At 37.6% G+C, this 14391-nt stretch overlaps 1 protein-coding gene across 3 annotated transcripts; it reads left to right on the forward strand.

Annotated features, from left to right (window-relative positions):
- Positions 1–974: 974 nt before the first annotated feature.
- Positions 975–14391, forward strand: fbxo11b (F-box protein 11b). 3 transcript variants are annotated; one of them, XM_067369194.1, is made up of 23 exons: positions 1194–1260; positions 2832–2901; positions 3402–3529; positions 3653–3734; positions 3865–4009; positions 5085–5214; positions 5474–5557; positions 5674–5806; positions 5902–6008; positions 6185–6296; positions 7835–7941; positions 9122–9259; positions 9349–9566; positions 9742–9922; positions 10031–10153; positions 10251–10336; positions 10494–10570; positions 10702–10845; positions 11139–11249; positions 11499–11606; positions 11707–11815; positions 11908–12006; positions 12526–14391. In XM_067369194.1, the coding sequence occupies exons 3-23, from the start codon at positions 3422–3424 to the stop codon at positions 12653–12655; spliced, it is 2532 nt and encodes an 843-aa protein (XP_067225295.1). In that variant the 5' UTR covers positions 1194–1260; positions 2832–2901; positions 3402–3421; the 3' UTR covers positions 12656–14391. The 3 variants fall into 3 exon arrangements, with proteins under 3 accessions (XP_067225294.1, XP_067225296.1, XP_067225295.1); XM_067369193.1 differs by lacking the exon at positions 2832–2901 and having other exon boundaries at positions 975–1260; XM_067369195.1 differs by lacking the exons at positions 2832–2901; positions 11707–11815; positions 11908–12006; positions 12526–14391 and having other exon boundaries at positions 975–1260; positions 11139–11274; positions 11499–11610.

Consider the following 14391-nt stretch of genomic DNA (forward strand, 5'->3'; position numbering starts at 1 on the left):
TTTTTTTTTAGTTCAGACAGACCTTATTTGTACACTTAACTTTATATTTAGATTCAAACCCAAAAGCAACTCTTAAGAAACCAAGTCAATGTTTTCTTTGAAATGTGATTTTATAAACATACTGAATCTTTGTTGCCATAGTTCAGGGGATTTCAAACTGGGGTCTTGGAAAAGGTTAAAAAAAAAAAAAAATGCAAATAGACTAAAGTATTTAATTAAATACATCTAACAATACTATAGTGAGTAGGGGAAAAAATTAATGAAATAGAAACTAAATATTTTCCACCTAATATTTTTCACATTTATATTTTTTCACAGTATAAATTGGGTCTTTAAACATTAAAATACATATTGTGGCTGCCTTCTAAAAAATTTTGGATAGGGGTCCCATGAGGGTAATCATATTTGGGGGTCTGTGGCATTGACATCCCTGCTGTAGTTTATCTGGTAAATAAAGCCAAGCAGAATAAAGAACATCTTTTATTCGGTTCTAAGAAAGTTTGAAAAGTGCTTTATTTATTTTTTTAATTGGTCAGGTTTGTAAGAGTAATGCTTTCAGGTGTGTTTTTCTAACACAAACATCTTAAACCAGAATAAGATATTTTGCCGGTCTTAGCTGGTTTGAGATGGTCTAATTGGTCTCCCAGCCTGGCCAAACTGGTGCTCAACTAGTATAACAGGTCTCCCAGAACCTTTAACCCACTTTCTGCTATCTTGACCAGCCTAGAAGACCAGTTTAGACTTCTGTTTTTTTTTTTTAATTATCAGGGAAGGTTTTTACACAGTTGTAATCACAGTGTCATGGCACGGGGCTGTTTACACTTTGAAACTTCTCCAAGATTGGAGGATCAATATTTAAAAGGAATTAATCAATGTTACTCTTGCTGAATATCAGTGGAGCCCCCTTGTGCATGTTCTCCATGTCCATGTTAATGGCTCCTCCTGCTAGAGAGAGAGGGAGAGAGACACGGAGCTCAGCACAGGGGGGAGCTGTCCGAAAAAAAACACACCAACAACACCCCGAATAAGAAAAACTGCCCCGGGTTGGTGTCCTTTTTCGGCGTAGACGGTTGATTTGACTTGTTTCAGACCAGATATTTGTGTAAATGCTAAGAACAACAGAATAAGGTTCGAGGGAAGCGTATTTTTTCTGGGTAAAGTCACCTCGCCAAATGAACTCCGTCAGAGCGAGCAGCAGGAGACCCAGGCGAGTGTCGAGGCCGCGCCCGGTGCAGCCGGAAAGAAACAACGCAGAAAGAGGTGAGACGGGGACCTTTAATTCAAGAACGCTTCAATGTTTTGCCGTGTCGTGTACGGTACTTTATCTATCTGACCCGACACGGCCACTCCGAAGCCGCACGGCCTGATTAAAAGGGCTTGTGTGCAGAGCGTCGAGGCGCATATATACAGGCCAGGCCGCGCTTTGTTTGGGCTTCACGAGCCCGAACCCTAAACGGCTAGCTTTTAACACACTCGCCACCTTTCCGGGTTGGCTTTAACCCTAGAAACAAGGTGACAAGATAAATGTTGATTTATGTCTGGTATAAGTTATCTCTCATGGGTTATAATAGGTGGAAGAGATACGTAAGAAGTGGATTTAAGCAGGAAAATCTGCGCTGCGTAGCTGCTAGTATCCAGTGATGAGCTGCCATTGATAGCACTGTCCATTTACACTAAACACTTAGACAGTAGCTGCTTACTACACCGCATTAATATCTTCAACTGCATTGAGCTCGTTGGGGGATAGCTTTGAATGCAGTAGCTGGGAAGTTAACTGTTTACACAGTGCTAGGTAGCACAGTAGCTAATATAAGTAGCTGCGCACTTGAGCTTACAGCGAGAAAACGGGGTTAGACAACGGCTCTCTTTGCTGTTTTGTTGGGGATATGTGCACAATGCAACATTTATCACATAGATAGTTAATTTGGTAGATTTGTAGATGCTATGCACAAAGCCCTGGTTTCTGTTGGTGGAGGTTCATCTGCGATGATCATTCAGAAACCTTTGTTTCCACGTTTAGCTGGGTTACAGACCCCCCACTGACAGGCTTTCAAGTCTTCTTTAAAAAATCCACTGATAAAGTGTTAAAGCATTAGGTTTTCATGCTCTTTAAGCATTTATTTTGGGTTTATTGTTTAATTTTAGACCAGTAGTAATCAGTGCATTTTGACTATCTTAATGTTTACATTTGATGTGATGATTGCAGTCAGTCTTTTTCAATTAGAATATCAGCCTAAGCAATGCATCGACTTGAGAGTGCAGTACATTCATATTCTCAAATTTAATATCATTATGACCTTTACGCTTAAAAGTATCCAAATTTACCATGTTTTTTGGACATGCACCATAGTAGTACTATGGTTTTACCACCTGATACCATCAATGTATCACTACCACCGTATTCCTTAATTAGGGTAGTTGGGCTTTTAAAAAGGATAATTATGTAATGTCTATGTATTTGCATTACATATGCATGTAATTTTATGCTTCAGGTTCTTGTTTGGGTTTCTTTATTAAATGTATGTATGCTGCAAAAGGAAAAGGAAGAGCATCTTCTCCACAATGCTTTGTTTTTATACCTTTTGGATGTGGGCACTGACTAGATGTATGTAGGCAGACAGAGAGAGTGAGCAGAGTCATGGCTGAACAGATAAGGATTTCATTTTGTGTTGATATTTTGCCCTGATGTACTTTTGTTGCCTTGCCGTCTTGGCTATAAAGCCTTTGTTACCGATGGTCCAGTCAGCTGTGAGTTGCCATAAAATTCGTGACAGTTTAGAGTCAAGCTTTAGCTGCTTTTCTCATCTTTCACTTTTGGATGTTGTCTCCAGGTACCAATTGTGCTGTAGGGAAGGACAGACTCTAAGGCTCTCAGGTGATCAGTACACCAGGTATTGACAGGTAGGTAGGGCACTTGCACACACAAACAGAGGTGAACAGGTAGGGATCATTTGTAGCTGAATAAAGAACAGCAGTAGTTTTTGCCGTAGCTTTTATATGTATAACATATAATGTTTACATGTGCAAAACCAGTTGTATGAAGAAGGCTAAGGGATTTAGGAGGATTTTTACTCCTTTAATAGAAATATATGGAAAAGCAAGCTGTCTGGAAGCATGGAAATTCAGAGTTTTGCACTGATGTGTGATGTTCTTACCAACTGATGGGCAGAAATGTTGTCTGCACTGCTATGCTTTTGGAGAAAGCCAACCATTTTCCTTTTGACCGTTTTCTTTGTGAGAATGGGTCTGTTTTGTTCCTGCAGGCACATTTTACAACGTGCAGTGCAAACATGGAAATCAGGAGTTTGCGGTGGAACTTGGGGGTCTGAGCTTGTGCAGGGCAGGTTGAGATATGTTTTGCTGAATGGATTGTTTTCTTTTTCTTTGTATGCTCTCTGTAGATGAGGACATCCCTGCAGATATGGTTGCAGAAGAATCTGGTCCAGGAGCTCAAAACAGTCCATACCAACTCCGTAGAAAGTCCCTGTTGCCTAAAAGAACCGTGTGCCCCACAAAAAACAGTATGGAGGTAAAGATTTTGCACATTTGAGATACAAACTAACCCTCTTTAGTTTGACAGAGATAGTCCTTCTAAAGTTGTTTTAATCTAAATAGCAGTTTAAAAAGTCAATGTCTGATTTGTGTGATGCAGGGAGCCTCCACTTCAGCCACAGAAAATTTCGGTCACAGAGCTAAACGTGCAAGAGTGTCGGGAAAATCCCAGGACCTGCCAGGTGAGTGAAGAGTTGTGGTCTCGATTATTAAACGTTTTGCTTCTTATTAAAGGACTAATGCTATTATTTTTATTAAGTGTGCTCTGCAAGCAGTTTGCTTTAGATTCTTTTCCTGTTGATTTTGTTTCAGCCGCCCCAGCGGAGCAGTATCTCCAAGAGAAGCTTCCGGATGAAGTCGTTCTGAAGATCTTCTCCTACCTGCTGGAGCAGGACCTGTGCCAGGCTGCCTGCGTATGCAAGCGATTCAGTGAGCTTGCAAATGACCCTATCCTCTGGTGAGAGTTTTTACATACTGACAATAGATTGATTTACAGAAGTCACTTTGATTGTAGGAGTATGGTGGAAAATGTTAATCATGCTGTAAGTGGGATACTAATTATCCAGTAGATTGAGACAACCAGCACATTGTTGCAGTGTCCATAAGTTATGCTATGTTGATCATGACGGGTAAACCACACTAATATTGCAAAAAGTGATGGTACATATCAGAGGAATATAAGAGTGTAATGCTTTAACACTGGACATTGCTAACATGCAGAAGAATCGTCTTTTGGGGATTTTAGAATATCAGTCTTATTTGCAGAGGTCTCTTATGCTCACAGAGGCTGCATTATTTGATCAAATTTCAGTAACCGTAATATTGTGATATAATTCATAGATGCAAACTCCTCACCTTTAGGTGAGAATTCACCTTTTTGAGATCAAAATAGGTCACCTATGAGATTTGTGTAGATCTGATGAGAAAGTGTTTTGGGGGGTGGGAGTCTGAGAGGACAGTCTATGGACAGAGTCATGGTGAATGAAATCATGAGAATCACGCTTTTGCAATTGTCCAAAAAAAGGGTATATTCCTGTGATGGGAAAGCTGAATTTTCTAGTAGTCATTACTCCAGTCTTCAGTGTCACATGATCCTTCAGAAATCATTTTAATATGCTGATTTTGTGCTCGAGACATTTGCCACCTTGGAATTTGAAGGTTCTATCTGGATTCTGAGCGTTTTTGAAATTTTGAGCTTCAAAGTTTTTGCATTCCATTTGACTTCGTTGATGGAACCTTTTTGTTTTCCAAATAAAAAGTTCCAAAATGTACATAACATAAAAATTATATTTATATATATATATATATATATATATATATATATATATATATATATATATATATATATATATATATATATATATATAAAAATATAATTTTTTTAAATTTTTTTTTTAAGGATACTTTGATCAATTTTACAAAATGCTTATCAGCCACCTTAATGTTGTGTTAGTGGGGGATTGGTCCAGATATTACTGATATCATAAGGTTACGTCTTTAGTGATTGTTTTGTCTGTTTGTGCATTTTACAGGAAAAGACTGTACATGGAGGTGTTTGAGTACACACGACCCATGATGCATCCAGAGCCAGGGAAGTTCTACCAGATCAACCCGGAAGAGTATGAGCAACCAAACCCATGGAAAGAGAGCTTTCAGCAGTTGGTATGAGTGCTTGCATTTCTGTTTTCCTTTCTAAGTCAGCATGGATGTGAAACCTTACATGATTTTCCCAGTCTGAGGCATTTTATTTTATCAGAGTAATAATGATAGTCATTCTTCAAAAGTTAATTAAGTGACTAAGGGCCACATTTACACCTCACGTTAATTGTCCATCTTGGGTGAACCAATAAAAAATTATAAATACATTTGAATATGAAGAAGCATTCATTAAGTCTCTGCTTTTGTTTTTCCTTTTCCACAGTATAAAGGAGCACATGTAAAGCCTGGTTTTGCAGAACACTTTTATAGTAATCCAGCCAGATACAAAGGCAGAGAGAATATGTTGGTATGGATCGTTGGCTTCAGCCGTTTCTTTTTTTGTTTTTTCTTTTTTGAAGGTTCAATAAATGCACTTAGGCAGTTTCAGCTTCGTTGTAATGACAGTGTTTTTCTGGTTTGCAGTATTATGACACCATTGAGGATGCACTGGGAGGGGTGCAGGAGGCCCATTTTGATGGCCTGATATTTGTGCATTCTGGCATTTACACAGATGAATGGATCTACATTGAATCCCCCATCACAATGATTGGTGCAGGTGAATCTGATGACCCTGTTTTTGTTACCTATATCCTTCAACTTTTAGTCTTAACTAAAGTCACTAACACACACCTCTGTTTTCTTTCCTTTCAGCCTCAGGGAAGGTAGCTGACAAGGTTGTCATTGAAAACACTAGAGATTCAACGTTTGTGTTTATGGAGGGATCTGAAGATGCATATGTGGGCTACATGACCATCAGGGTGAGTAACCGTTTTTACAGCTTTTTTCTTATTACAATCGTTTGTAAATCATTGCATGATGTATTTTAGATAACAACACTACTTGCTCTTTTCTAATTCACCCTTGATGCTTTTTTTCAGAGGTTGCAGCAAATCATGTTTTTGAGTGTTTGTAATATTACTTTTTTTACCTTCAGTTCAACCCTGATGATAAGTCAGCACAGCATCATAATGCTCACCACTGTTTGGAGATCACAGTTAACTGCAGCCCCAACATCGACCACTGCGTTATCCGCAGCACCTGCACAGGTACATTTAATTTACACTACCATCTGCTTCCTTAGCTCAATACACTACCGTTCAAAAGTTTGGTGTTGGTAAGATTTTTTTTTAAATGATTTTAGAAGTTTCTAAGCTCACTAAGGCTGTGTTTATTTGATCAAAAATACAGTAATATTGTAAAAAACAATTATAATTTAGTTTTATAATTCCGTTTTGTATTAATTTATATTTAAATGTAATTTATTTCTGTGAAATCAAAGCTGAATTTTTCAGCAGCCCATTACTCCAGTCTTCAGTGATGTATGATCCTTCAAAAGTCATTCTAATATGCTGATAAGAAATGTATGCTGACATTTCTAATTATCAGTGATGAAAACATTTGTGCTGCTTAATATTTTTGTGGAAACCATTATAGGATACTTAGAGTAGAAAGATCAGAGATGCTTACTTCATATGTAATTCCTTTGTGGCATGATTGTTTTGTTCTTCAGCCTAATGGGATTGTGTCATTAAAGATGCCCTAGAACCCTTTTTCACAAGATGTACTATAAGTCTAAGGTGTCCTCTGAATGTGTCTGTGAAGTTTCAGCTCAAAATACCCTATAGATTTTTAATTACATTTTTTAACTTCCTATTTTGGGGCATAATTAAAAAAAAAAAGGATCTTTACAAAGTGTTCGTCATGCAGCTATCATATCATGTAAGTATAGTATTTATTTGGATGTTTACATTTGATTCTGAATGAGTTTGATAGTGCTCCGTGACTAACGGGGCTGAAGCTAACATTACACACTGGAGAGATTTATAAAGAATGAAGTTGTTTATGAATTATACAGACTGCAAGTGTTTAATAATGAAAATGACTGCTCTGGTCTCTGTGAATACAGTAAGAAACAATGGTAACTTTAACCATATTTAACAGTACATTAGCAACATTAGCAAACAATTTACAAATATCACTAAAAATATCATGTTATCATGGATCATATCAGTTATTATTGCTCCATCTGCCATTTTTCGCTATTGTCCTTGCTTGCTTACCTGCATAAAGTCTGATGATTCGGCTGTGCTGCTCCAGCCGTTAATACTGGCTTGTCTAATGCCTTGAACATGGGCTGGCATATGCAAAACAGGGGCGTACATATTAATGATCCCGTCTGTTACGTAACAGTCAGTGTTATGTTGAGATTCGCCTGTTCTTCAGAGGTCTTTTGCACAAATCAAATTTACATATGAAGGAGGAAACAATGGAGTTTGAGACTCACTGTATGTCATTTCCATGTACAGAACTCTAATTATTTAACTATGCCAAGGTAAATTCAATTTTCAATTCTAGGGCACCTTTAACATATGATGGATTAAGAGGGAGAAGCCACTTTTACCTGTAATAATTTGGTAGACATTCATCTGACTTGCATTACATTCAGTGTATGCATTTTATCAGCACAAGTGTTCTCTGGGAAATGATCTCATGACCTCTCTGTTAGTGGCATATTTTAGCATTTGAAGTACAAGAAATTTTATCAGGGTGATTAAGGTGGACCTTTCTCTGTCTGTCTGTGCAGTGGGATCAGCAGTGTGTGTAAGTGGTCAGGGTGCCGGACCTACCATTAAACACTGCAACATCAGTGATTGTGAAAATGTTGGGCTGTACATCACTGATCATGCACAGGTAGGGATCTTCGTTTTCCATTTTTAAATGCATTAAATCTATTATAAATGGAAATTGTCATTATTGTCCTTATGTTGTTTAACTGTTTTCCATACAATAGAGTCATACTGAATATCTGAATGTCTGCTTTATCTCAGTGTTGAAACTCTGATTGTTAGTTATAAATTGTAGATAATACAGTTGCCGACAAGACTATTGCATGCTTTAATGACAAATAATAATTATTACGGATGCCCAATACTGTGCTCATGCACTCATTAAAATGCTTCAATACCAACAACAGATACCATGCAGCATGTACAGTACAGTGCTTTTGACAAAGAAACTCGTGACAACAGAGCCAACAGAGAGCAGAATGGATATATCAGAGAAGGATGTCTATGATGTAAATGTTTTGAATTAATAGAATGTTAAATGAAATATGTACGCCTATACAGCTGCTGTGCGTGAGCTGGCAAGTGAAACTCGGAGTGGATTGAGCGTGCAGCAGCACAGACGCGTGAGCTTGTTGAGCACACATCCCTTTTTCACAGACTTTGCTGGAAATTTTGTAGTTCGGTCGGATATGTTATTAGTAAAGAAGGTAAAATGAGGCACATATTACTAACGTTAACTGACGGTAAAAAAAGAGAGCGCGCGCACTTCTGTAATGTAATTTTGATAATCAAAGATGAGTTTTAAGGGATAAAATAATTGACTCAGGGGTACTTTAAAATCCGAACGAAACCCAACCCTATGTGTAACAATATATTGGATCCGTGCATTCTGTCTTGTTTTTAATGTTAATCAAACAAAAAGGACACAGAAATCACACACTGCTATTGACACTGCTATTATGAAAGATAAAATATTATAGAGAAATAGAATGAACAGTGAAAGTAACAGAGGCGTGTACAATATACATTTTAACAGGCATAATTAAGCATGAAAATAATTGAAGGATATATTTGCTAAACAAATGAAATCAAATATGATTCATATTCTTTTGGTTTCTCTACCTAATATATTTAAAAATTACAAATGCAGTGAAAATACAGGCATCTGTATCGGCGAGTACCAAAAATGAAAGTATCTGCCTTATTCTGGAAAAAGTGGTATCGGTGCTTTCCAATTAAGTACTAATCACAATATAGGTATTAATTTTTTGTTTTTTTTAAACCTGTGTGCTGTTTTGTTATAGGGTATTTATGAAGATAACGAAATCTCAAACAATGCGCTTGCGGGTATCTGGGTAAAAAACCATGGCAATCCTATCATCAGACGTAATCATATCCACCATGGCAGAGATGTAGGAGTGTTTACTTTTGACCATGGCATGGTAATTAAACCTATTTTTTTAAATCAGATTTCATCTGTTTTGGGCAGCAGCCAGTCAGCTGATTTCTGTCTCTTTGTCTCCCTCTGCAGGGCTACTTTGAGAGCTGCAATATCCACAGGAACAGGATTGCAGGGTTTGAGGTGAAAGCATATGCTAACCCGACAGTGGTACGCTGTGAGATCCACCACGGCCAAACAGGGGGCATCTATGTTCATGAGAAAGGTCGAGGCCAGTTCATAGAAAACAAAATCTATGCCAATAACTTTGCTGGTGTGTGGATCACCTCCAACAGTGACCCGACAATAAGGTCAGTTTTCTTTGTCCTCACTGACATATTAGTATAAATCAATATTTCTATTTTTAGACTTGAAAATTATTTTGGGTATTGATTGTGCTGAGCTCACTAAACACTCAGTATACTGTCAGTTGATTGATCCATCTTGTTGATTATCTATAAAATGAGCTGTCTGCTCTTAATCTAGGGGAAATGCCATATTCAATGGAAACCAAGGAGGCGTTTACATATTTGGTGATGGGAGGGGCCTCATAGAGGGAAATGATATTTATGGAAATGCCCTGGCTGGCATTCAGATCAGAACGAACAGCTGTCCTATAGTAAGGCACAACAAGATCCATGATGGGCAGCATGGAGGAATCTATGTGGTGAGCGTGCACGTGAACTGACTGGAATACATTACGGGCTGCTGACAGAACAAAATATTATGCACAATATTCATTGGTCTTAGCGTAACTGTCTGTTTCTATTTATAGCATGAAAAGGGCCAGGGTGTAATAGAAGAGAATGAGGTGTACAGCAACACTCTGGCTGGAGTGTGGGTGACCACAGGAAGCACGCCAGTACTCAGGAGGAACAGGATACACAGTGGAAAACAGGTTTGGATCTTCAATATTTCTTTAGATATGATCTAGCCTTCATTCTCATCTGTTAATATTGTTGTTGTTTTTTTGTTTTGTTTTTCTTTCTGAAAAGGTTGGGGTGTATTTTTATGACAATGGACATGGTGTATTGGAAGATAATGATATCTACAATCACATGTACTCTGGAGTCCAGATCAGGTAGGGAGGAAGTAATAGAATTTTCAGCTTCTTTAGGAAGGACAAATAGATTTTCAAGAGTCTTGGTAGTAAAAAAGTCCAAATCCAATATGTACATTGGATACATTTTTGGACGCATCTTGATGTTGTTTTTCAATTTTTTTTATTTTTTATGAAGAACTGGAAGCAATCCAAAAATCAGAAGAAACAAAATTTGGGGTGGACAAAATGGAGGAATCCTTGTTTACAACTCTGGTAAGTTCTTTATTTACTTTCCTCTCTGTTCTCTCCATTTGTCTTTTCACAGATCTTGGCTGTCATATTGGGCTGGCCAGTTTAAGGTTTCTGCTTGTTGTGTTTAACATAATTTGTTGGTCTATTCATAGGGCTGGGTTTTATTGAGGACAATGAGATCTTTGATAATGCCATGGCGGGGGTGTGGATTAAGACAGACAGCAACCCCACGCTGCGCAGGAATAAGATCCACGATGGACGGGATGGGGGTATTTGCATATTCAACGGCGGGAGGGGTAAGAATGGATTGAAAAATTTCTTTCTGTTTATGAGCACAGTACAGGAAATGCTACGCCAGCTAAGGGAGACTTGAAGTAGAAAAATGTAATCGGAACAGATTCCCAGACACGGATCAAGGGATGTCTTGAGCTAAATCACACTATTAGTGATTAATCCCCCAATGAAATCCCTTGCGATTCAAAACTGAGCTTAATCTGTGCCAAAAAAGCTGCCCAATTAATATAATGGATGTTCCATGTTTAATCATTACCTTAGAAACTAATAGCAGTGTTTTCATATGCATATTCAGGGTTGTTGGAAGAGAACGACATCTTCAGGAACGCACAGGCTGGTGTTCTCATCAGCACAAACAGCCACCCAGTGCTGCGGAAGAACCGGATATTTGACGGCTTTGCTGCAGGTCGGTAGAAGGTTTAAGGTCAGAAGTGCGTACATGCTGCCACTGTGGTGGTCTTTAGTATTGTGTAATGCTTATTTTGGTGTAGTAATGTTAAATTGTGAAATAATAAAGGAAAGTGCCATTATCATGATTGTAAATGAAACGCATACTGGACATTCTGGAGTTCTTGGAATTGGAATTTGTGTGTAGTTTATATGTCACCTTTCTATAAATTCGTCCAAACAACACTCTCTCTGACCCCCACTTTAGGCATTGAAATCACAAACCATGCCACAGCGACGCTGGAAGGCAATCAAATATTCAACAACAGATTTGGAGGCTTATTTCTAGCCTCCGGTGTCAATGTTACAATGAAAGGTAAATGTTCTAAGGGTCATAGATGACTATCTTTCTCACTTTACCTCAATAATACATATATGTGTGTGTGTTAATACAAATCTTTTCCATAACTTTCTAGATAATAAAATTATGAACAATCAGGATGCCATAGAAAAGGCAGTGAGCAGAGGTCAGTGCCTGTACAAGATTTCCAGTTACACCAGCTACCCCATGCACGATTTCTACAGGTAATCAGAAGGCAGGCATCTTGAAGCAGTCTGCTTTGAAAACCAACATAAATGATTGTAGTATTTCAATATGTTCCATTCTTTTCTATTAGGTGTCACACCTGTAACACAACAGACCGGAATGCAATTTGTGTGAACTGTATTAAGAAGTGCCACCAAGGGCATGATGTGGAGTTTATACGGCATGATAGGTCAGTGCAATATATACACTACTGTTTAGTGTGTGTTTTGTTATCCTCACCAAGCATTTATTTAATCACAAATGTAGTAAAAACCATAATATTGTGAAATCGATTTACAAATAATAATTAAAATTTTAAATAACTGTTTTCTATTTTAATGTAACTTATGACAAAGCTGAAATTTCAGCAGTCATCACTCCAGTCTTCAGTGTCACATGATCCTTCAGAAATAATTTTAATATGCTGATTTGGTGCTCATGAAATATTTCCTATTATTATCAATGTTGAAAACGGCTTAATATTTTTGTGGAATCAATGATAGTTCCAAAGAACAACATTCATCTGAAATAGAAATTATAACACAATAAATGCCTAAACTCAGAATCAATTTATTTCAAAAAGTATTAGTTTCAATCCACAAGAATAGCTATAGTTACTGGTGAATTGCAGAATTACAATTTTTATGTAACATTTTGTGGACACATAGTTTAATCTGCTCTAATCCCTTTTATAATCTGTCCCATCTAGGTTTTTTTGTGACTGTGGCGCGGGTACATTGTCCAATCCTTGCACATTGGCCGGTGAGCCGACCCATGACACGGACACTCTGTATGATTCGGCACCTCCCATAGAATCCAACACGTTACAACACAACTGAGATCGAGCTCATCCTTCATCACAGCACCCTGGTCTTTATCTTACCTGACTACAAATCCAGAGCGCCTGCCATTTCTGGGCCAGAGAGACCTGGTGTGCAAAGTGTGTGTGGATAACAAAAGACGTCAGATGTCAGACTTTGAATTAATCATTTTAAGAGAAACTATCTTTGGAAAGGTGAAATGCAGAACTCTGAAACCGTGTAAAGCTGCCTCAGTACTGGGTGCAGACTCTCCTGTATATTGCTAACCGAGAATGCAAGGAGTTCTCTTCACTTCTGCTTGGGAGCGTGATGGATGATTTGGAAGAGTGAAATATTGTGAAGCAATATGTTGACTCAGGATTCTGGAGATTATGGAGGTGGGTGCCACAGTGGTGGTGTTTGGAAAGGGAGTAGACTTTCTTTGGTCCTTCCAATCACATAGCCCTGCGCTGTGCGCCCTGCCCTGTGCAACTTCAGTGCTATGTGGAGATTCAAGACAAGTTCTGCTGCAGTTTATGTACAGATCTGACCGCGACCGGAGCCACTGGGAGCTACAGATTGCGGTTTCTCGGATTAGAAGCAGAGCCATACCATTGTGGCTTCCCCGGCGACTGTTTTTTTTTTTTTTTTTTTTTTTTTTTTTTTGACAGCAGATGTGCTGAAATATATGTATGATATAAAAAATTAACAAAAAACACAACAAAAAACAATGTGATTAGCACTTGCTTTTTTTTTTTTTTTTTTTTTTAAATGTTAATATGTTATTCTGATCTACAAATATGATTTTAATGCTTTCTCATGTAGTTTTGTATTTTCAGGCAAAAAAAAATCTTACTGTATTTGAATGTCTTTTATTTTATTATATATTATTATTATTGTTATTAATATTTTTTGTTAGCACACATTAGGCTTGCTGTAATTATACTCATGTCTCAGCATATAAGTTCTTTCTGTGAAAGAGGAATAACAAAGAAAAGATAAGAAAACTAACACTAAATTGTCCTCCAGAATTTTTTTTTTTTCTCTTTTTAATGAGGTGACTTCTTTTAAGTTAAATTCTTTTATGCAAGTGATTGATGTGTGGAACTTATGGTCATGCAGATTCAGAAATGTTTGCATCACCTTTGTTGCTGCCATTATTAGAAAAGGGTTATTTTTGCCTATTGTATATATCTTTCTCATTCTCAAGTTCCCTTTCTAAATATTTGGAGCTTTAATCTCCAAGCGGTTTGAAGTGTTAACCAAGGGCCCAAAGAATTCTGAAACATGTTTGACCGTTAATCTTACAGAGAATGTAAAGAAAAGATTTCTATTAAAAACAATCCCAGAACATTTACATTCAGTTAATTTTTGTTTGTGGTCATAGCATCACTGTTAAAAGTGCATCCTGACTCTTAAAAGCATTTTATTGCATTCTTTTGGGCCCATGGCCTGACTTGTGCCTGTTTTAAGTACGATTTGAAAAGCCTTGCTGGAGTTGGTTATATCAGAGGCCTCTGGCCTCTTTGAAGCTGAGACAAGTATCTCTACAGCCCCATTGTCTTTTTGCCCCTCAAACTCCATCTATGTGTAATGTGGTGACTGTGGCTTCTCATGCAGCCTGAATTTTATGCATGTGTACCATAACATCTAGACTTAATATATTGTGAAGTCTTCAATAACCATTAAGTAGATGCTAGTATGAATTTTAAAAGGGTTTAATTTCCTAGAAAAGAACAGAAACTGGTCATTTTTAAGAAAATAAACTTTATTAG

This window comes from Chanodichthys erythropterus, chromosome 19 (assembly GCF_024489055.1).
Source record: "Chanodichthys erythropterus isolate Z2021 chromosome 19, ASM2448905v1, whole genome shotgun sequence".
Classification (NCBI taxonomy): Eukaryota; Metazoa; Chordata; class Actinopteri; order Cypriniformes; family Xenocyprididae; genus Chanodichthys; species Chanodichthys erythropterus.